Source organism: Manis pentadactyla, chromosome 2, assembly GCF_030020395.1.
Source record: "Manis pentadactyla isolate mManPen7 chromosome 2, mManPen7.hap1, whole genome shotgun sequence".
In the NCBI taxonomy this organism is placed as follows: domain Eukaryota; kingdom Metazoa; phylum Chordata; class Mammalia; order Pholidota; family Manidae; genus Manis; species Manis pentadactyla.
The window spans coordinates 104,099,931-104,122,795 of NC_080020.1; the positions used below are offsets into that span (position 1 = coordinate 104,099,931).

At 35.9% G+C, this 22,865-nt stretch overlaps 1 protein-coding gene across 3 annotated transcripts in view; it reads right to left on the minus strand.

The window, feature by feature from the left end:
* Positions 1–2,889: 2,889 nt before the first annotated feature.
* PARP8 (poly(ADP-ribose) polymerase family member 8) overlaps positions 2,890–22,865 on the minus strand; it is a 177,402-nt gene continuing 157,426 nt past the window's right edge. The window contains exons 19-27 of one of the 3 annotated variants that reach the window (XM_036900391.2): positions 22,689–22,756; positions 20,940–20,988; positions 19,721–19,833; positions 19,425–19,497; positions 18,166–18,235; positions 16,426–16,499; positions 15,271–15,340; positions 14,335–14,419; positions 2,890–3,265 (exon numbers count right to left, since the gene is read on the minus strand). In XM_036900391.2, the coding sequence (XP_036756286.2) occupies positions 3,163–3,265; positions 14,335–14,419; positions 15,271–15,340; positions 16,426–16,499; positions 18,166–18,235; positions 19,425–19,497; positions 19,721–19,833; positions 20,940–20,988; positions 22,689–22,756 (705 nt within the window). In that variant the 3' untranslated portion in view covers positions 2,890–3,162. Of the gene's footprint in view, positions 3,266–14,334; positions 14,420–15,270; positions 15,341–15,810; positions 16,500–18,165; positions 18,236–19,424; positions 19,498–19,720; positions 19,834–20,939; positions 20,989–22,688; positions 22,757–22,865 lie in introns of those variants that run through there. The other 2 variants (XR_005027730.2, XR_008995037.1) reach the window with 2 other exon arrangements.

The following is a 22,865-nucleotide window of genomic DNA, read 5'->3' on the forward strand; positions in this document are numbered from 1 at the left end:
TATAAAGTACTGCTAACATTCTTTCAAAGACATTGAAGATTCATAGACTTGGAGATTAGTTTCCTTTCTTTGAGCAAAGGGGAGAACAACTGAGAGATTTAAAAACCCTTAAAAATTTTTTGCAACGAGAAATATTCAGAGCATTCACAATAGTTTGTGTTGGTTTCTTGTATCACATAGTATTTGATAAGTTTAGGATGTGGCATTCTTCTTTTAAAATTTAAAAACCACCTTCAAATCCAACATTTTGACTGAGATTTGCTGAGCAATAAAAATGCCCTCTGAGCCACCACAAGTACCTTGCCATAGTATTCTATAGCACTAGATAACCTACGTGCAGTATTACTTTTTTCTCTTCTCGACTGTTTAATCATGTTCTTCTTTTTTAATACAGTGGATAATGAAAGAGGACAAATTATTCATAGTGAACTGTTTACAAAATCAGTACTACAGGAAAAAGTAGAACTAGTAAATTAAGGTTCTTCCCCTACTTCAAGAATGAAAATAAATGATTGCCTTTGCTAGGTGGGTTACTATTAAGTAGTAATGGCTACACAATTAAATAACTATTACAACAAAGCATCAGTGAACAGACTTCAAATGACTAAATTAACACAATACAACATCACATTTGGCATCATCAAATAAGTCCATGGATAATATCTTAATGGGGTGACTGAATCAAGGCATGAAAGTAATGTTTAAACTTCTACATGTGAAGGACCTGCTTAGATTTGGGAAGCATGACATTCATTTATTAGTGGTGTGTATTGAAATTAGATTCTTTGCAAATAAAGGTAAGCATCAGTATCCTATAATATACTTATACTGAAAGTTCAATTAAAAGATTGGCTCTACTTTTGCTCACAAAGGTTCTGACAATTTCTTTGAAACAAACTTAAAATCTGTCATTCTGCATTGTAATAGCATTCAGTTGACTAACATTAGAAGACATCTCATTTTATTATCATAAAGGATGTCTACTATAATATTTAGTAACTAAATAACAATTACTTTCCTTGCTCTGAGAGGTGAATTTACTTTTTTTATTCATAAGCCAGCAGTAGGAGTTTATATTACGCCAGTTTTTCCTTCCTTAGATGGTCTCCCTTGAGTCCTTCAAGTTACCCTTCCAGTTCAGATTCTAACACTACATTGCCACAGATCACTCATCTGTTAAGAAGAGTCTATGGGTAGGTCAGTGGTTTTTAAATTCTGGTTGGAGGCAGTTCAGCGATTCTTTGGATGTGCCTCAGTGGTCAGAATGGCCACACAGATGAGGTTCCAACACCTCAATTTCCAAATCTTGCTATTATATCTTGATATTTATGTCATATATAGAAAGTCCCACAAAATTTGAGGAAATGATTTTGTTATTTAGAAATGTTTTTAAAACACAATCAAAGGGATTTGGGAGACTTGGGGAGTCTTGGCAGAAAGAAGTGAAGTAGTTCTTTTGTCCCATGTAAAGCCTTTAAATTATCTGGTCACAGAACACTAAATAAGATACTGTATCTGGGCCCTACCATGCCAGTATTATCCCTCAGCCTGGCTCTGAGTTCAGAGGCACGAGTCAAAACAGATCAATGTTTTAAGTGGATCCTATCACAATGATTAATATTCCAACTACTCATCTATTTTTGCAGAATAAGTGGCATGTCAATTCTTTACAATGTAAGAAAACAAATGATTAGTAAATAGTCCCTAAATAGCAACCCTTAACAATGTGTATGACCTTTTTTTTATCACCTTTTATGCCAAAGGAATTAAACACAGAAGTTCTAACATTATACTTGTAAATGATTATACATTTTAATTTTTTTCTAAATAAATTAGAATCAGATATGAGCCTTGATTCAGGGTTTGAATAGAGTAGCAGACTCACTAATTAAACTGCTCTCATGTAATGGCCTTATTCCAAAGACATCATGTAGAAAAATAAACATTGTCAATTAAAACCGGTAATGACTAAGAAGAACTGCAGGACCCAAAGAAATATAAACGATTTTGATGAGCACATGACTATTGAAGGAAAATGCTGAGAGCTGGTGTTACTGTTCTCTATAAACTTATTTGGGTTCTTTTAATATAAAAGAAACTTTAAAGTTCATCTTCTTTCTCAATATGAAAAAAAATAAGCAGAGGTATTAGACGAAAAAAATATAAAAATGCTGGTGTGCTATAAATAAATTTAAAAAATGTTCCATTGTAGGAAATAAAAAATACATACTGTTGGTTTAAATCCTGAGGCCTTTCTTTCAAAGAAATGATCATTTGAATATAGATTTAGTCCACCAGGGGCACCTATGCTCCCCAAATTATGACTTTTAGATAACATTATAGAAGAGTTGAATTTTAACTGAAGGGAAAATTCTTTAAACAAATAGAAAAATCATACATATTTTCAGTGAATGGATGGTGGTGAATTTGGCTCATGTCTTGGTTTATGTTCAGGTTTACTTCTTACTGAATACTATTTTCTTTTCATTGAATGAGAATAGAATTGTGAGTTGAGCCATCTCTGTTACCAAAATACATATATATGTGTATCTGCACACATATATGCACAACCACATATTTTGAGGCAGAAATCTACAGATAGGTATATTACATACTTTTGGGTGAAGCACTGCATCTAAGACCTAATTTATCTGTATAAGGAAAAATAACAGGAGAATAGGAAACATCCCTTTCCAAACATTTGAATTGTTCATACCACTAATCATATAGCACATCAGATTGTGCAAACATTATACTTATTGCAAAGTATCTTATAGATTTAGACGTCATTATAAAATGTTTTCAATTCTATTTCGGTAACCTAAAATGTCAGTATATAACACCAAATTTCCAATTAAAGAGTTTAATATAAAAATATCAGCACAAAACTGTTTTTTCAATCTGTTTATTGTGTGAGCAACCCAAACTTCAGTTTAAGTGCTGTTGTAATTTTATTACTAGATTCCATAACCCTATAATTGCTAAATTTTATACCATTTTAGGTATTTAATGAGATACTTAGAAATACTAAGAAAAAATCAGTATTCAAAGGGTTAATTTTGCTTATAATAACAATAAGTTATTTCATCATCTTCTTCAGTTCAAAATCCAGCTTTGAACCCGAGGAAGCCTTTCAAATCAAGTTAATTAAATGGTGGCCCTTTAACCAGTTGCAGTTTGATTACCAATTACACGAAGGATCTCTTTGTGAATGCCTCCTTCTTGTGTGTTAATATTTGCATCTCCCACTTGGCCATCTTCATAGCTAAGACACAAAAAAGAAACATAAAACATTTAAGAACATAAAACATGCAAAGAAAACACTTAAAACAGTTTAGAAATGTTACTTAAAACCTAAAATATAGCCCAATGGAATCAATAGCAAAGGCGCTTATTTCTCAGTTGTAGTTAATAATATGTTCACGTTACTAAACACAGAAACGCTCACATTACTAAACAATTATTCTATGTCATGCCCTGATTTGCCCCTTCGTTCCTTTTTAACATTTTTATCCCCACATAAAGCATTGCCTGAGTTGCAGGAAGCACCCTAGTGTCTCCAGCCTTGCAAACACCTCCCACAGCGGTTGTTGTATGAAGCCCACTGTGAAAGAACATACCAAGTTCATGTTCCTTAGGTTCTGGCATACTTAACTCCATCTTACTTCAGGCGCTTACTTATCTTCTGATCAGTGGTGCTCTTGGACGTCATTTCACTCTCTGCTACTGCTTTGCTGCCTCACCTCCAATTATTACTCTGTTGTAATCAGTGCTGCACTGTTTTCCCCCATCACTGGTTTTCTATTCAGTCTGACTGTGTAACACTTGTGCTGGTACTTCACGTAAGAATGTAAGTGTGCTAAGTTCAGCTAAGCAATAGAAGTGAAAATATAACATTAAAGGACAGTTATTACTAAGTCTTTTAGAAAGAAATGATTACATTTATAGATGATAATTCATTTCCTCAAATAAACTTACTTGGGCTATAAAAATTTCCCAAGATTTAATTTTTAAACTTCCATGTTAATATTCATTGTAAAATAGGTGATGAATTAATTTTACTTCATAAAAACGACTTCACGAGAAATTATTAATTACTTCAAAAGAGATAACCAAAGGTGTAAGGAGTCTCAAATTAATGCATGCCACTGTCTTTTCTTCACCATACATTAATTCTCCTGAAATAGCCCAAGACAGGAAAATGAAATAGATGACATATACCAATGAGAACTTAGGTCCTTACATAACCTATTGCTTAAATATCTGGTGATAACTGCATTTGTATCAAATTTAAACTCCTAAGCACTGACCCAAAGTTTCCTGTCAGGTTGGTTAATTCTTACCACACAAGTATGTACACACACACACACACACACACACACCCCACAATGGTGAAACAAATGTATGGAAGAATGGGATATGTAGTCCATAGTGCTTTGAGAGAAGTGTGAAGAGTGACAGGTCTCAGAACTGTTTTAGTTCTGGATGGCTTCCCCATTTCAGACACCAGTCCTCATGTATCTCTACTCTAAATTTCCTAATATGCTTTTATGTTTGTTCTATCTCTGTGGCATTTGTGGTATAGTCAACACCCCTACTATGTCCTCTGTACTTTGGATACAATGCTAAATGAGATATGCTTGGCTTAATTGAAACCAGGCCTACATACGTGCCATCTCTATTCCTTTCAATTTCAAGTTAACCTTTGATTAAAATTTGTCTGTAATATATTAAAACTTTTCAGGTTTTCCTCAACTTACTGTAATCATTCTTCAGACCCTACCACTCCACTGAAAAGTACAACAGTTGCCCATGGCCTCCTAGTTGATTACTTCAGATTTTATCTGCTATGCCTGTAGCATGTGATACAGTTGACTGCTTTCTCTTCAAGTTATTATTTCTTTACTCCCTAGTCAACCTTCTGATTATTCATTCTCAATCACTATATCCTCTTTCTGGCCTCCCATTTCAATGCTGGTTTTATATACAGCTCACTCTATTCTCATGATACCCAAACTCTCAATTATTTAAGTGTCTCCCATTGTTTTAACTGTCACACACATGCTGATTCCCAAACTCTCTCTCCACTCTGAACATCTTTCCTTAACTATATATAGTTTTCCCACAGAAATCACCAATGTAGTATATTCAAAACAGACCTGATTTTTTACCCCAAGACTGCTCCTTTTTACTGTCAACATCTCAACTTGAAGCACCATCATCTATTCACTTCCTCAACAAGAAAGGTTCAGTCATGTGCCTCAATCCAATAAATCATCCAGTGTCTTTGTTTCCATTTTCCTAATTATTCCTAGTTGCATCTTCACTCCATCCAACGATATTACCTAAGATTTTCAAGTTGCAGGTCGTGTACAATTAGCAGGTTTTGAAATTAACTTTGGTTGTCCAAGCTAGCATTTTTCAATGATATTAGAATAGAATAGGACACTGACTGCACCACACAAAGTAAGCATTGCTTTTTCCCAAGTCACTGTCAAACACATTGTTTTTTCTGGGAATGAGAAACAGACTATCGTCATAACATTGTAACTAATCTGTCTCCACATTTATCTTCATCATTCCTCCTACAAGAAGAATATTCTCTGCCCTGCTAAAGTGATATAACTGGCCTCTACTTCACGTGCAGGACAGAATACAGTGTCTGTGGCATGGCACACCAGGGTCCTTCATAATCTGAACCCAACCTTCCTCTCCAGTCATGTTACCTCCGACCAGCTCTACTTCCCAGTTAAATGCAATGATTTGCAAGTATCTACAAAATATTCCATGTTCATTGGCTCTTAAAAAGTATTTGAAGTTAATGGAGGGAGATGAGACTCACATTCTTTAAATTAACTGCAATAGTTTAAAGATAGAAAGAGCATAGGAGGAGAGACCAGAGAGTAAGAGTAAGATTAAGATTTAAAGTATTCAGAAAAATGCCTATTTTCCATTACCTATGAAGCCTGCAAGGAAGCAAAACAGTTGTGGGTTGAAGGATAAGTCTGGCCAAAGGCACTCATGCATGTCTTAAAATATGAAACATATGAAATAATAAAGGAAAAACAAACCACCATTTGATTTGGCCAACTGGCAGAGTTTGGATATAAGGACTATTAGTGAAATTAGGGCTTTTATTACAATATGACATACAGAACACTTTGCAGCTATTTTTTAGTATTACAGACACACACTGGGATGTTAATATAAAAGTAAAGTTCACTGAAGTCCAGAAAACAACAAAATTAAGAGATGGAGCAAGAATATCAACAGGGAAATGACACACTTGACTGGAGTTTTCTGAAGAAGGAAAAATGAAACCATTTAAAGGAGAAAAAAGTTACTTGAGTTCCCAGGAGTATAAAAAGATACTAAAACTTTAATAAAAACCAAACCAATTTGCCTAAAAAGCTATGAGAGAGAAAATAAGACAATAGATGGAATTTAGCTGTCTGGAACTCTTAGGTATGTTAGCAAATTTCATGGATGAAAACTTGAATGTACTGACAGCCTTTACTCGCCAATAAAAGTTTTCTGTATTCTATCAATAGCAGCTTTGTGAGTTTTAAGATTGGCACACAAGGATTTGTGTTCTGACTCCCTAAATCTGGAACCCAGAAACGACAGCATTATTTTTCATCAGCAAGAGACAGCAGTGTGAACTGAGTGACACCCAGCACTACACCAAAGCTCCTATAGGAAATCTGGTGCTGTAAGTGCACTGTGGACTTGAGAGCCATATAATCTCCTCATTAAGTTAGAGCACTGGGTCTTATTTCATTCAATATGTATTATGTGTTTCTGCGTGAGATGTTACTTTCCCAAACAGGGGCAGAATTTGCATTTTACTAGGGGAGATACCTGCAGGACAAGGCAGCCTGGGTAGTAGAAGGAGAGGACGAGCAAAATTCAGAGTAAAGAAAGAATTTTGTGTCTGACTGGAATGTCAGGAGATGAAAAAGACCAGGCAGTGAAGCTTTGGAAGATAGTCTGACTGCTGAGCTGGTGAGAAGGCCAATCGTTTGGACTGAATGAGCAAAGGCTCCACAGTGGGGAAAACGATTCCAAGTTGTTTTCAAGAAACAGCTTGGATGATAATTATGTTCAGTCAGTGATTTGTATAGGTAACTCAAGTAAGGTAAAATGGGCTCTATGTTGCAGAACGCCATGTTCTTATTTGCTAAAAACTACTAGCCTCTATGAGTAAGGAATGATCAAAACTATGCTTTAGGAAAATTAACATGGTATAAATAGTAGGATCTTAAAGTTTTATATGCATAGAAATGTAGGCCATATACCAAAAGATTAATCGTAGTTAACTCTAACTTGGCTTTTATGGGTGATTTTCTCTGCTTTTGCTTATCTTTGCTTTTAGTTTCTATATACTGAACAGGATTCTGTAGTGTAATAATGGTACCATTTAGTAAATCTGGCATTGTACAGAAGAAATTAGGAGCAGCGAAGAAACTAGAAGCATGGAGAATAACTAGTAACCTTTTGGTGTATTGTGGGGGGGGGGATGATATATCCATGGAAACAAAGGTATGGATAGGAGAAAACTGTAAAGATAAACTTAGAAGCAGATAACCATAGTGAATAAGGAAAGAGAAATCGAAAACTACAGCTCAGGTTTCCAGTCTCTTTAATGTGTAAAATTACCAAACAGACTGAAGAAGTTGAGAAATTGATTACAGGATTTAGCGATAATGGGTTCCACTTGTACATACTGATTTTAGGGTATCAGCAGACTTTTCAAGGAGAAATACCCAGAAAGCAGTTATAATGTGGGCATTTCATTCATGTCTACTGATCTGCCAAGCACCATGCTAAGTACACAAAGACAAGTAAGCCCTACAGTTCCCGACCTCAAGAAGTATACAGAGGAATGGAGAAGACCATACATCAAAAAGAATAATCCAATGATAAAAAATCCAATACAACCAGGACATTTTATAGTAACACAAAGGAGCAGTCTAAAGGAGTCAAGGGATGTCTGTGGCAGGAGGGAAGGTATATACTAAGATTTAAAAGAGGAATGGGAATTAGTTGAATAAGGTTGAGAGGACAGAGTGGAAGAGAATCCAAGCTTGTGGAAGAAGGAAAGAGTAGAATACAAGCGTGGAAGGGTGGAAGCCACAGCATATAGTTTCGGCTGAGAAGCCTAACATCATGAAGTGAGAAATGGTGGGCGATGAAAAATGGTGGGCCAAGAGGCTGGGGACTGGGTCTCACTGCCTTTCCAATGCATGGTACTGAAGCACGAACAAAGGGCTGAGGGGTCAGTAGGTTCCCTTTGTAAAGGAGGTCGGACTTCATCTTCTAATAGTAGGCAGCTACTAAGAGTTTGAAGCAAGGGAGTGCTGGGGCACTTTAAATCTTGGAAAGGGATCTGGGTTGCAGACAAAGAAATTGGATTTATTACAGACTGGGGATAAAGCAAAGTTCCCCGATCGTATCAGCTTATGTCATAGCTAATGCCACATAGCTTCACTGAGCTATGACTGTATGTTCTCTCTTCTAACTTTATAAATACATTGTCTCCTCACTATTTTCCCATTCAACCATACCTTTTGCCAAATCATGATGAACAACATCTCTTATTTCACTTCATGGCTTATACAATTCTTATTTTATAAATTTTTCTTGTATAATTTCACACTTTGACCCAACATAAAAACCATATATAATCTGTTTTCCTTTTTTGCCTTTGTCTTTATTCCTTCATTAAACATTTACTGACAAGCAACTGTGCATCAGGTACCATGTAAGGTGCTTCAGGGAAAGAAGGAGTGGGGGGAAAAAGGAGCGTAGGAGTCCACCCTTTAGCAGCCTCATGGAAGAGGCAGATAAAATGAAAAAGTGGAATTTTAAATGGAAGTTCTGCAGGAACCTGTAGGAACAACAGGAAAAAAGATTAATTTTGATTAGAAGCTTCAAGAAAGAGGTAGTATTTGAACTAGACCTTAAAAGATAAAATAGATTTTGGATAAGAATTCCTGAAACTTATTCGCACTGAGGTCTGCTGGACTCAAGTACCTGAAAATACCCCATCTCTTCTCTGCAGATTGTTTTATTTGGTTCTTCCTGTGCTTAAATTTCTGAATTTCTTGAAAACATTGGAGGGGATATATACCTTAAATTTATCACATTGACAAAAATATGTTACAGTTCATTTGTAGATCCATCTGCTCTCAATCAGAGAAACACTGAAGCATTTAACAAGCAGTTTGTAACACCAAACAAGGAGGAACCTTTCCTTGGTCCCAGACAGTTAAGGGAGAAGACATACTCTCATCTCACAGTTTTCGTTATGGCAGTGATGGGGGATGGTGTAGCACAGGGGAGCCCATGGCACTAGATATACCTGGTTCTGTTAATTAGCCAAATCATCAATTACAGCCTACTGGATTTTATTTTTTAATCCCACTTACAGAAAATACCAATATCAATAAGCTTTCTTTTCTAGCTCTAAAATTTCATTCACTGTGAAATAAACATTTTTGTTGTATGTGACTGGAGCACAGCATATCGATTTTCTCTTTATATCCCGTTTAAGCCCAGCTTCTGGTCTTTTTTAAAACAACTGCTTTATTTGTACATACTGACCTTAATGTCTTTGTACACATGTCCCAAGGTCAATAATGAACTCAAGCTTCATCAACAATTTCTGGACACTTAAAATTGGCTGGTATCTGTTCATAACATGTGGCCTGCAGCATTTATATTTGATTGAGTTTATTAATTTTTTGGAATTATCTAACAAACTTTTTTTTCCAAATTTCTCATTCTCCTTCTTTCCCTAGTGAAGTCTTCTTTCAAATTTTACTTTCAATTTTTCTAACACAAAAGTCTGATTCCTAAAATTTCCACTCAAGTTTTGTCATTCTTTGTTGTTTTCATGCTGGCAAGAATGTTATTAGGATATTAAATGACTGTTTTATTATCCCCTTCACTCTAGATATCAGATTAATATGGAAGTTATTTTAATTTTTAATATTCTTAGTAACAGATAAAAAGGAAACTACATTAAATTATGCCCTAGTTATCAGGCCAAGTTTCTAACATAAGGGATCATATAATGTAAAAAAAAATATTTTTTCAATAAAATAAGAATAAAAATTAATTTTCTGTCTGATAATGGTATATTTGTGATGGCTCACTTCTTTGTCATCAATTTATTCTTTCCCTAGATGTTACCATTCACTAGGGAGGCAGATCACTAGAAGAACTATGTGATTATATCTTTTTCTTTTTTTTTAGGAGAGCAAGGTACAGGATTTAGAGATAAAGTGAAAGGATAGAGCTCCCAGCTCGCACCGGGAGGGGACAAGAGAGTTCCTATATCTTTTATAAAGAAAGAAACTGATGGTTGTACCTAGAATGTGCATTAATTAGTGAATGGATTCTCTTTTTGAGGTGTTTTGAATCTTATCAATTTTCCTTAATTGGTCCCTTTTCTCCTGAGGGTGTAGACAAAAGATGAAATCTCATTTATATTTATAAAATAGAAACAAAAATCATTATCTTAATAGAATTTTTTTCTTTTACATTATTTGGAAAGTATCTCAGTACACTCGAAGTGTTCTCTTCTTTTTTTTCAGGTATCTTTCCTCAATTTTTTCTTCTTGTTAAATATAGAAATCCTTCTCTCCAGTAAACACACACTACATACATATACCCTTTACAGATTTATTTTACAAATAATTTATGTAAAATTTCAAAGAAGTAATGCTAGAATGCTTACTTACTACTTAAATATCTAAAGTCGTTTATTTAGATTAAAAAATTTGAATTTTAGCAAGATGCTAAGAACAGATTAACTACTACTGTTAGGCTGAAGTCTACTACTCTAGACTTTAGAGTTATTTTTCTGTCAAAATAGCTTAAAAATCCTTCAATGAAATAACTTTGTGATTGGGAGGTGTCTTGGAAGGCCAATCTGCTATAAGGATGTAGTATTCAAGATGGTGAAGAAAGAAGAGGGTGGAAGACATTTAATGAGTGCCTTTTAATGGAGGCCTGCGTTGTGCTTAGTCTTCGTAATAATCTTAAAAAGGTAGTAAAATATCTTCCCTAGAGCCTCCAGACCCTCACAGCACCCTTCTCTACCTTGTATTCTGAACTGGAGGCTGCCCCGTAGGGACTCAGTATGTTCCCTTGTCCTATAGTTTCTGTTAGGGTCTGACCAATGAGGAGTCCCAGCAGGCCACACAGCCAGGAGGCCAAGGCCACGGATTCTCATGGTTCTGGTCCCATAAGGGCACCTTGGGCTGCACAAGTTTCTCAACTGAAGCCATGACTCCTTTCAAAGCTGCTGAGCTAGAAGGGCTCTCCTACCAGGTTCTGAGACCTCTTTCCTGTTCTTGCCCTTCTGGGTCTGGTGCTACTAGATCCAGGTTACCACACCAGACCTAGGAGGGTTCCCTTATAACCACACCTTTGTAGGTCATCTACTTCTGGATGGTAGAAACTACTGTGTTTTTCATAGGCCATCAGTTTCCTATTGGGATTCTGACAGATGATACCATAGTGTGTCTACTGGTGAAGTTTAGAGAGGTTATGCAAGTTGGCTAATGTCACCTTACTAATTACAGATGAACCTGGGCACAGACTGATCAAAAGGGAGGCTCTTACCAAGATACTCACTGGGGCTTTGTCATTAAGAAAGAAATCTGTGGGTATGTACATGTCTTCACAATATATAATTTATGTATTAATTATTTCATAAACACAAGATACACAGACACATAATACATAAATACAAGTTATAAGAAAGTCAGTTTTCATAGCACCCAAAAGAAACGCAGGCAATGCATACAGTTTGCCTTGTGAATAGTCTGTCACTAAGCTAAGGGACCAAACGCTGTAGGTGTAGCATGCATTGTATACACTATATATCAGAGCAATCTTGATGCAGTCATTTTGACATGGCTTATAAAACAAGCCAGTGCATTTTTCCAGCTTCTTTTTAAAAAACTACATAGAAGTACAAAACAGATATATTCAACTATTCCTCAAAGTCCCTTCTCTGATAGGGCCATGGATGAGGAAGAAACAGGCATGGGAAAAGGGTTAGGAGACAAGCAAGGGTGGGTGAAAAATCAGACAGGTCTACCACACACACTATTTATTTAGGGATGAAGAACAATGCTATCATATTTTAATGAAGCTCTTAGAATACAGCTTTCTCAAGAAGTGCACATTAATATGCCCTGTACTGCCAGCCTATTATTACATGGCATGTGGATCAACATTCATAGGGATAGGACTTTTTCATTATCGTTTTCTTTGTTCTCAGTTCTAGTATCTTTTAAATGTGTAAATAAAGAATATATGAGTATGCAATTCCTACTAAATACCAACAGCAGTCTTCAACGAACTAGAGAAAATCGTTCTAAAATTCATATGGAACCACAAAATACCCCGAACAGCCAAAGCAATCCTGAGAAGGAAGAATAAAGCTAGGGAGATTATGCTTCCCAACTTCAAGCTCTACTACAAACCCACAGTAATCAAGACAATTTGGTACTGGCACAAGAACAGACCCATAGACCAATGGAACAGACTAGAGAGCCCTGATATAAACCCAACCATATATGGTCAATTAATATATATGATAAAGGAGCCATGGACATACAATGGGGAAATGACAGTCTCTTCAACAGGTGGTGTTGGCAAAACTGGAGAGCTACATGCAAGAGAATAAAACTGGATTATTGTTTAACCCCATACACAAAAGTAAACTCAAAATGGATCAAAGACCTGAATATAAGTCATGAAACCATAAAACTCTTAGAAGACAACATAGGCAAAAATCTCCTGAAAATAAGCATGAGCAACTTCTTCCTGAATGCATCTCCTTGAGCAAGGGAAACAAAAGCAAAAATGAACACATGGGACTACATCAAACTAAAAAGTTTCTGTACAGCAAAGGACATCATCAACAAAACAAAAAGGCATCCTACAGTATGGGAGAATATATTTGTAAATGACATATCTGACAAGGGGTTAACCTAAAAAATATATAAAGAACTCACATGCCTCAAAACTCAAAAAGCAAATAAACTGATTAACAAATGGGTAGAGGATATGAACAGACAGTTCTCCAAAGAAGAAATTCAGATGGCCAAAAGACACATGAAAAGATGCTCCACATCACTAATCATCAGGGAAATGCAAATTAAAACCAAAATGAGATATCACCTCACACCAGTAAGGATCACCACCATCCAAAAGACAAACAACAAATGTTGGCGAGGCTGTGGAGAAAGGGGAACCCTCCTACACTGCTGGTGGGAATGTAAATTAGTTCAACCATTGTGGAAAGCAATATGGAGGTTCCTCAAAAAGCTCAAAATAGAAATACCATTTGACCCAGGAATTCCACTTCTAGGAATTTACCCTAAGAATGCAGCAGCCCAGTTTGAAAACGACAGACGCACCCCTATGTTTATTGCAGCACTATTTACAATAGCCAAGAAATGGAAGGAACCTAAGTGTCCATCAGTAGATGAATGGATAAAGAAGAGGTGGTACATATACACAATGGAATATTATTCAGCCATAAGAAAGAAACAAATCCTACCATTTGCAACAACATGGATGGAGCTAGAGGACATTATGCTCAGTGAAATAAGCCAGGAGGAAAAAGACAAATGCCAAATGATTTCCCTCATTTGTGGAGTAAAACAATGAAGCAAAACTGAAGGAACAAAATAGCAGCAGACTCAGAGTCTCCAAGAAGGGACTAGTGGTTACCAAAGGGGAGGGGTGTGGGAGGGCAGGTGGGGAGGGAGGGAGAAGGGGACTGAGGGGTATTACGTTTAGTACACATGGTGTGGGGGATCACAGGGAGAACAGTGTAGCACAGAGAAGGCAAATAGTGACTCTGTGGCATCTTACTCATCTTACTACACTGATGGACAGTGACTGCATTGGGGTATGGGAGGGGACTTGATAATATGGGTAAATGTTGTAACCACATTGTTTTTTCATGTGAAACCTTCATAAGAGTGTATATCAATAATACTTCAATAAAAAATCAAAAAAGAAAAGAATATATGAGTATTTGTATGTGTGTGTGTGTGTTTATATATATATATATATACATAAAACATCTGTGCGTACATGTATATATAATATATATGCAGAGACAGAATGCTTTCTTCCAGTGTTTATGTTAACAGCAATTAAACACTACTTTGTTTTTCACACCTTGTTAAAATAAAACAAAAACATTAAGTTGATGAGAAAGTGACCAAATATTAACGCAGATGCTACTATCTCACGTATGGGGAAAAACTGCAACATACGATCTTGAACCTTTATACTTACACAAAAAAGAATCGTGTGCAGACATGGTCAGTGTTCGGTACGACCCATATCTCTCCGTGTTTGTGCAAGTCAGGTGAGGTGATCACTGTAGGTAAAAGATAAATTTAAAGAACTATCTTATTCTAAGTTATTATATCCCTTCTCTTAGAAATCTAAAAGTAAAAATACATGCACAAATTAACATACGGAAAATGGTTAGCTATCAAAAAATGTAAATAAAAATAATGAAATGCCATGTAACAATTTTATTTTTTGAACATAATTAGTCTAACAGTAGGAGAGAAAACACTGTATTGTCAAAGGCCAACAGGTTCTCCTGACTTGGGGAACTATGCAGAAAGCATCTTAGTGTCCTATATAACTATCAAATGTTGAAAACTGAACAGTTAATTTAACAGTGTCTACCAAAACTACCAATACAAGAAAAACTGGTATTTTATGCAAAGCCATATTTTTAAGCAAGAATAAAAAAAAATGTATCATCTTGCAAATTGCCTATCAATTTTTCTGTTCCAAGTTCAGAAAAGAAGAATAATTTCAGTATAGGAACAGGAAGCCCCAATGGATTATCTTCTCAGTACTTGGCTCATCTTTCAAAATTTTCATGGTATTGTAAATTCAAAAACCACCTTTAAGAGGAAGGTGGCATATTCATGAAAGAGATAAGCAGTACTTGATTAGAAAGATATAATTACCATTCTGAAATATCTGCCAAGAATGTAATATAGCACTGTCAGAATTCTTGTCAAATCTGCTCTTTGGTTTTCACATTTAAGATCTCTATTGTACCAGTTTTCCATTAGTGCCCTTAGAGATGGTCAGAAGGAATAATGCTTTTGCTAATCCATAATGAGCATTCTGTAAATATACTTGAATTCTTAAACACAGATAAAACAGAGAATTAACGCTTTGATGGTTGTAAAGCCTTCAACTTACCTTCACATAAGGCTATGCATTTTAAGTTACGGCTTTGCAAGAATTGGGATTGCTGTCCTTTTTTCTGTGACTAAATGCCAAAAGAATTTAAAAATTAGAGTGAAAATAGGGCAGGCACTCAAGAAAAAAAATGATCATTAAAAAATAATAGTCATGAAGATAGCTCCAGATTTTTTAAAAGGCCTACTTAGCAGCAATAAATGCTCTCTTAATGTCAAGCTGTATTTGTTATAGCATTTAATTTCTGTACATAATCATTATTAAATCACTCCAAGCTAAGTGAACTAAAATGCTAAATTAAAGTTCAACAGCTTCACAACATAGAATTAGAACTCAAATTTACTTTTACTGGAAATCTGGCATCTTTACTTCAAGGGAAACAAAATGAAAGTTGCATGATCTTTTTGAACATTAAAATCAATTATTCCTGACTACACAAAACCAGTTTTTTATAATGTCATTAACTAAGCCACAGTGGTTTCAGAAAAAATTCATGCAGAAAATCTGGGGAGTTGTTTTTAAATCTAGGTATTAGATTACCTATGCCCTTTTTTTCTTAAAGTCACATTATTCATCAGATGGATTTTCAATTTGTACAGCATATTTTTTTCTCTGAAACAACAAGGGATTTGTGCTTGCTCTTCTCTCTGCCTGGAATGTTCTTTCTCTCTTGTACTCACTGTCTATAGGTCTTTACTCAATAATCTGAGAGTAACCTTTCCTGATCATCCCATTAAACATTCATTCTGATTCCATTTTCCGCCCCACAGCATTAAACATTCTGTTTCCCTCATTCTTCTCCATAATATTTGCCACCATCCAGCATTCCTTCAATCTATATATCTAATTTATTTACATCCATTCAGTAGAATTTAAGCTCCAAGAAGATGTGTCTGTTTTTGATTATCACTGTGTCCCAATGCTGAGCAAAGTCTCTAGCATTATACTAGGAGCTTAATAAATACTTGCTGAATATTTACTGAATAAGGGCGTTTTGGTTATTGCATTTTAGGGTGAGTTTTATTCCTTTATGAGTAATGACCATTTATAATAATTCTGCAGACTTAGAAGGCCTGAGTATTTATGGAGTTCCCGCTGGCTAGTGAGGCTAGGGTTCACTCATCACTGCAGTCACTTGAGCTGTCTGTACAACACCTGGGACGCATTGCTGCTTTTACTGCTGGAAGCCGGCTCATCCTTGGCTGACACCTTCTGCTTCTTGTTCATCCCTGAAAACCCAGAGAAAGTCATAATTTAGGAACAAAGCTGTATGATGCTGTTCAAAATACAGTCCCATTTGCACTGCAAAGCTCCACTTCCAGCCACAGAGGGTCACCATGGGCTCCCCAGGGAGCAGCTGCTGTGCCCTCAGCACCCGGGGCGCAGGTCAGAGGGCTGTGGCCGTCCTCACCACGTCAGACAGCAGAAAATCCACTTGGTGTGTCTTTGTATTGAAAATAGGGAGAGGAAATTTTCTTTCATAAAAAAGATATATTTTGAAAATACTTATTACTTAGTCTTAAAAGGCTGTTAGAACTTAACTTTCATTCTCCCATGCGGTTAGTAGAAGACAAGGACTGGGAAACATGACACTCAAAAAAATACATTTGTACTCCAACTGCATGAATTGTTGATATATACCAAATTCTGTGAAGAATTTACTGAATTTTCTAATAAAGGAAATTTATACAAGTTCTTTGTCTTCGATACTCATAAGTCTAAGCTCACATGATTTTTAACTGTGAAAGACTGTAGAAACAGAAGATTCATATCTGAGAATAAGGCAATTTTAATCTACACTGTACATGAAAATGCCCATCAACTGTCCAGAAGTTGAGAAGCATGTTGATTATTTTGCTGCTATTTCTATAAAAGGTTCAAGGAGAGTGGGCAAAGCTTCTTGACCAAACTGTAAATGGTGGGGTACAACCTTTACTAAGTCAGACATCCCCCAAAAAGTGCGGGGTGGGCAGGATCAAGCTGAGGAGTAGGCTGAAGCTTGCAGGCCTGCAGTGCTGAGAAAAGGGCAGAGGCCTGTGCTGTCTGCAGCAGGCCTCTGCTCCCCACCTCCTTTGGCCACAGTTTTGAGAACCTGCCGGCAGGCTGCTCCACCCACTACAGGTGCTCATGCTTTTTTCAGGTCAAGGACACTTCAAGAGTTTGAAGAAAGCTACGAACCCTCCTCCCAAACAAATAAGCATTCACACAAATTCTACATCCACCTGCATCAGCAACCCTTTCCATGAACCCATCTAAGGAGTCTGTATACCAGCATAAGGAGCAGAAAATCACATGACAAATGCTCACAGTTTGGTGGCCATTCTTCTCCTATTTCGAATTTACCAGGCTCCTCCTCAGAACCTGCTTTCAATTTATTCCAAAATAATTTTTTCATACAATCTCACCAAAATGGTCACAAGAAGTTGTCAGTAAGTAGGATGTTTCTGAGGGTGTTTTTCTAATCCTAAATTTTCCACACTGTTCCAAACTTCTTTATGGTACAGATAATAATCCAAAGATAAGAAGTCTGCATGCTATTGCATGACATTCAATAATAATGGATTAATGTGCATGAATACTTTTCAGTATTTTCAACATAATGCTTTGCACATACTACATTCTCAGTATTTACTTGTGGATAGTAGAAATGTAAAACTCCTGAAACAAAACTGTAATTTTGAAAATCGCAAAACATATATTCCCTATCTTATATACTAGGGGAAGTATTATAAATTCCTCCTAACATTCCAGCTTTGTTTTTGTTTCTGACATTTATCAAATGAATATAAGCATATCAAGTAAGCTTCTGCCACTTCAGAGAAAACTATGCCTAGCATATATAACAATTTTAAAAACCCTAATAAATTTGAGATTAGAAATGAAACACCAGCTTACCTGAGTAACCAAATGATATGCTTGACATTGGACTAAGATAGATTCCACTTCCATACATTGCACCATGGAGCTAAAAAGGGAAGAGGTGGGAGAGCAATCGGTCAGTCAGTGGTCTCAAATGTTAAGGCCAGCAGTTTAGTGTTGGAGCATTAACTCTGAGAACATGATAAAGCTCTTATTTCAAGGCCTAATTTGAAAATAGTACTAATATTCTGTCCTTAGAATTCAGAGTGACTTGGTGTATCAAAAGTGATAGCCAGTGAAAAAATCCTTGATAAAGGTTTTCCACCCTACCAATGACAAAGAGTCACTTACGATAATGTAAGTACTGCAGTAGGCTCTTATGTTAATGACTCTAAAATACTGAAAAAGAAACAGGCTGAAATATATAGGACAGAATTTTGATTAAGACTCACTTGCCAGTCTACTGACAACATTATCCTATTCGGATTTTCATTACATAATACTGTCAGTCCCATTCTCACCTTCCTCTGCATTTCTCAAGTTACAGTTTCATTGGCTGATACTCTTTGACTGGTCTAAGAGTCAGAACAATTAAGAGTCTTACCATCTCTATGTTCTAGAGCCCTCATACCCTATTTACTGTGAACTGCACACTAATTCAATAAATGTGCATTTATGGACATTTATACCTAATTTTATCACCTCAATTGTCATCAAAATCTGTGAGGTAGCACAGGTGATAGGATTGAGCATCTCATTTCCTGACCTCTTTAAATCATCAGATGAAATCAGCTGTATGGATTTTGGAAATGAAGAGCATAAATAAAGATAAGGATGGTACCCACAGTATCCTGCTAATTCCAAGTGCTGCCCTGGAGGCTGAAAAGCAGGTAGCAGAAGGCTCTTGCTCTTGTTGCTTATTCTTAGCCCTAGCTTTCCTTCTCTTAAAGCACTCAAATTGAGGCAGTGCTAAAGAAATGTGTGTTGAATTAGCAAATAGAATGATTATATGGTTTTCCTTTTTGCATGGTAATTCTTTCTACTTAAGTTCACAGTGATTTTACTTACTGTTTTCTCATAGGGGACCCAATTTTTTCTTTTCATCCCTATACTGTGTACAGGTCAATTCTGCTTCAGTTATTTTGTGAAAATTAATTAGGCTTTTAGAAATTCCATGCAATTTTTTAAGGCCCAAATGCTTCCCCTTTTACAAGTAAAAACATAAGACCAGATTACTTACTGGGGTCTAATCCTGAAGAATAAGGAAGTCTTGTGAAAGCATTCAGAAAATTTACCTGTAGTCTTGTATTAGAAGCAACGACCAGACCGTTCCTCAGGATGGAGTGCCAGTTTTCAATGTGGGAGCCACTAAAACACAGAGATGGGGAAGAAGCAAAACCCAAACATCAATGAAGTGGTCACACAATATAGTAAGTCATGGTACCTTCCAAAAGCTCTGAGCCTCCAAGTCAAGTATTACGCAGCGGACTGTTCAGTGTTAACAGCCAACTCCTGACAGTCCTTTCCTCCCCACACATTTGTGGAAGTCTCAAGTGCAGACACATCCCCATTAACTTTAAGCCATACTTACTGAAATGCAAAGGTGCTTCCAAAGAGTTTTTTAGCAGCTCTAAAATTGGATTCTTTGGCTGGTGGACTGCTGAGAAGAAGGAATTGATGTGGAGTATGCATAAACTTCAATTGCTGCCATTTAAAATAACAACAAATGAAAACATGTCGCATTTAATATAAAATCAGGCTGATGACACTTCCAAATTTTAATCGTTTAAGAATTTTCTAGATTCAGGCCATACTAATATACATTAACACAGCCATACGTTAAAAAAAACCCTGCATATATGATAAATAGTATGGAATTACATATGTAAAGGATAATTCTTCAGGCTAACGGGAAAGAAATAGGAGAGAGACAATCCAACGTCATTTATATTTAGCTTTGGAATACACTATGTAATCACATTCTAGCAGATCTGCCTTCCTAATTACATTTCTTTTTAAGTCTTTTATTACTGAATTCCCTAAGTATACACTGGCTATTCAACTGGGGAAATATCTGAGCATTTGCTAAGCAGAAAAGAAGTTAGTTCAAGATTTTAAAACTGCAAAATTTATCACCATGCTTTATTTGCATACATTTATAAAACTGGAAATTGCCTACATTCAAATACAGTTTCCCCCTTTGTTCATGGAAAGAAATTAAAACAGAACCTTTTGAATTAGTTGTTTGGCAAAATTTTCTAATTGCTTCCCTTTGACCTAGGAATATACCTATACAGGAACACAATACATAAGAATCCCAGTCTAGAGATTCACAGACAGGAGAACTGGAATTTTTCGATATTGCTCTTATGGGGCAATTAGGACTCAGTCCATTAGTCTTTTCTTTATGTTGTAAGCGTATTGGGCTGGTAAGGTATCTGGAGGCAGTATCTTCTCTGATACAGAAAAGGGGAACTGTGCCATCATGAAATTGACAATGATAAAAAGCACATCTCCTTTTTCTGGTCCATCTCCAGATAATATTCTTTCTAGCACTTGTAGAATAACTAAATGATTTCATAGAGACTCTTTTACATACTTAAAAGTTCATGGCAACAGCCTGAATTCGAATTTAATTTATTGAAAAAACTGGAGCTGGCGGTACAGGCAATTTCAAATTGAAGAATTAGGCGTAACTTGAGTTTATTACTTCAACTTCCTGGAAAAGCTGCCCCAAGTCACAGGGGCCATTTCTCCCAACTGGTAACCAGTCCTCCCACTTTGTATGTATATGTGAAAAAACAACTTACCCTGTTAACTGGCAGTTTCACAATATGCGACCTATTACTTGAAATAACCCTGAAATTAATTAAAATAATCCATCAGTAACAAATATATGCCAAAAATATTTAATACTACTTTTCTTTAGTTGGCAAGTGATTGAAACATATTTGCTGTGATAAACTAAATTGGTAATAATTTTAATTACATCATTGTGCTTTGCTTCCAGAAATAATTTTAAGAGCTTATCACACAAAAAAATTTAATCTGAGAAAACATAGTAGTTCTTTAAAACCTGATATAATTCTTAATAATAATTACCACCTCAGATATCAGTAAAAGGAACATTTCTGAATACACTTTCAAATAATGATGACCTAAATACAAAGATTAGAAGTCGAATCACACATCTGCTTCCTTTGCTCCTCCCTGCATTGGCCCAGGTAAGAGTGAGTTTTCATGATCTCTTTCCCTCCTTAGGTATTAGAGGATCTTTGTGCTGATATATACAACGGTTTACACAGAAACTGTCACTCACCATATTTAGATACTTAAGTTGAAAATAATTAAGTTCAGGTATCTGAAAGAACTAACTGTTTTATGCTTTTCAGTATACAAGATAATGTTAGAGAAAATTATAAGGTAGATTTTCTTCTCCTTCAAAGAAGAGTGACTAATAAGCTGAAGGAAATGATCACAACAACTAAAAGTTAACAATCAGGCTGAACTCGGGGCAGGGGGTAAAGATCGGATATTTGAGATTTTTACCTTCATTTTTAATATAACTTCACGTGATAATTTTAAAAGTTAAAGCCATGTTATTTTACTTAATTGGTCAGAATTCTATTAACAGATCAGAAAAGATGCAAAGATGGATGATTTCTAAGCCTAGTTTTTCTTATGGTCTTATTAGACTAAACTGAATATGTACTGTAAAATTTTGACCAAGTTAAAGTAAGTTATCAGAATTGTGAGGTAGCCGGATCCCTTCCCCTTTGCCCATCTTTACATATTTTTAAAAGACTTCCTCATTGTAGCATGGAATTAAGGATTCTTTCAGACCAATCTATTATAATCTTTACATTTGTATTACTGCATAGTAATTGTGGTAAATTCCACAGTATGAGTTTCCAGAGATTTCAAAGAGACACATATGTAAAATCTTTAACAGGTATGGTGAGTAGATACAATTGTTTTCATTTTGCAAGTAAGAAACCAGAGGGCAAATTACTTGAGTAGGCAATGATGTAGCATGGTAAATGCTCAACCCACCTCTCCTACTCTTAGTCTAGCTCTCCTAGGATCCGTGGACTAAGGCTATACCCCTCAGCATGTTCAGTCTGAAAGAGTGTATCATCCACAGTCCTCAAAGAGCTCATCTGAGTAAATTATATAAAACAACATTTTAGAAAAATTTTTCAGTAGTAAGGGTTTGAAACAGTTTTATCACTTCATTTTCAGTTAACTAGAAAATTAAACATACAAAACAGCTTTACCACATCATCCAGCTAATTGTACTTTCTACCACTACAGACAAATTGCTGTCAAATACTTTATACACTGGTGTAGTGGATATAACAGCATTTTCTTCCCCTTGTGATGTACAAGTTGTAATTAAAGTGAGAGTCATTAAGGACTCCTGGATTGCGAAATCACTAGGCCTCACAGGCTTGTAGAACTGTAGCACTGCAGGTCTTATAAAATAGGCTTTTTTCCCCTTAAAGCAGGCAGTAGAAAACAATACTGTTTTCACTAAGAGGAAAACTAAAATTTCATACCATTGCAGTAGGGGATGAGCAAGGGGGTCTTGTTTATCCATCTGCTTCTTGATTTCCAGATATGGTGCCTGAAAAAAAGTCATTATACTTCTTGATTTTTCTTACAAATTCCTTTTTCCTTTTTTTCTTTTCTTTTTTACAGGAGGAAAATCAGATTGAATAGGTCTGCCTAATCTA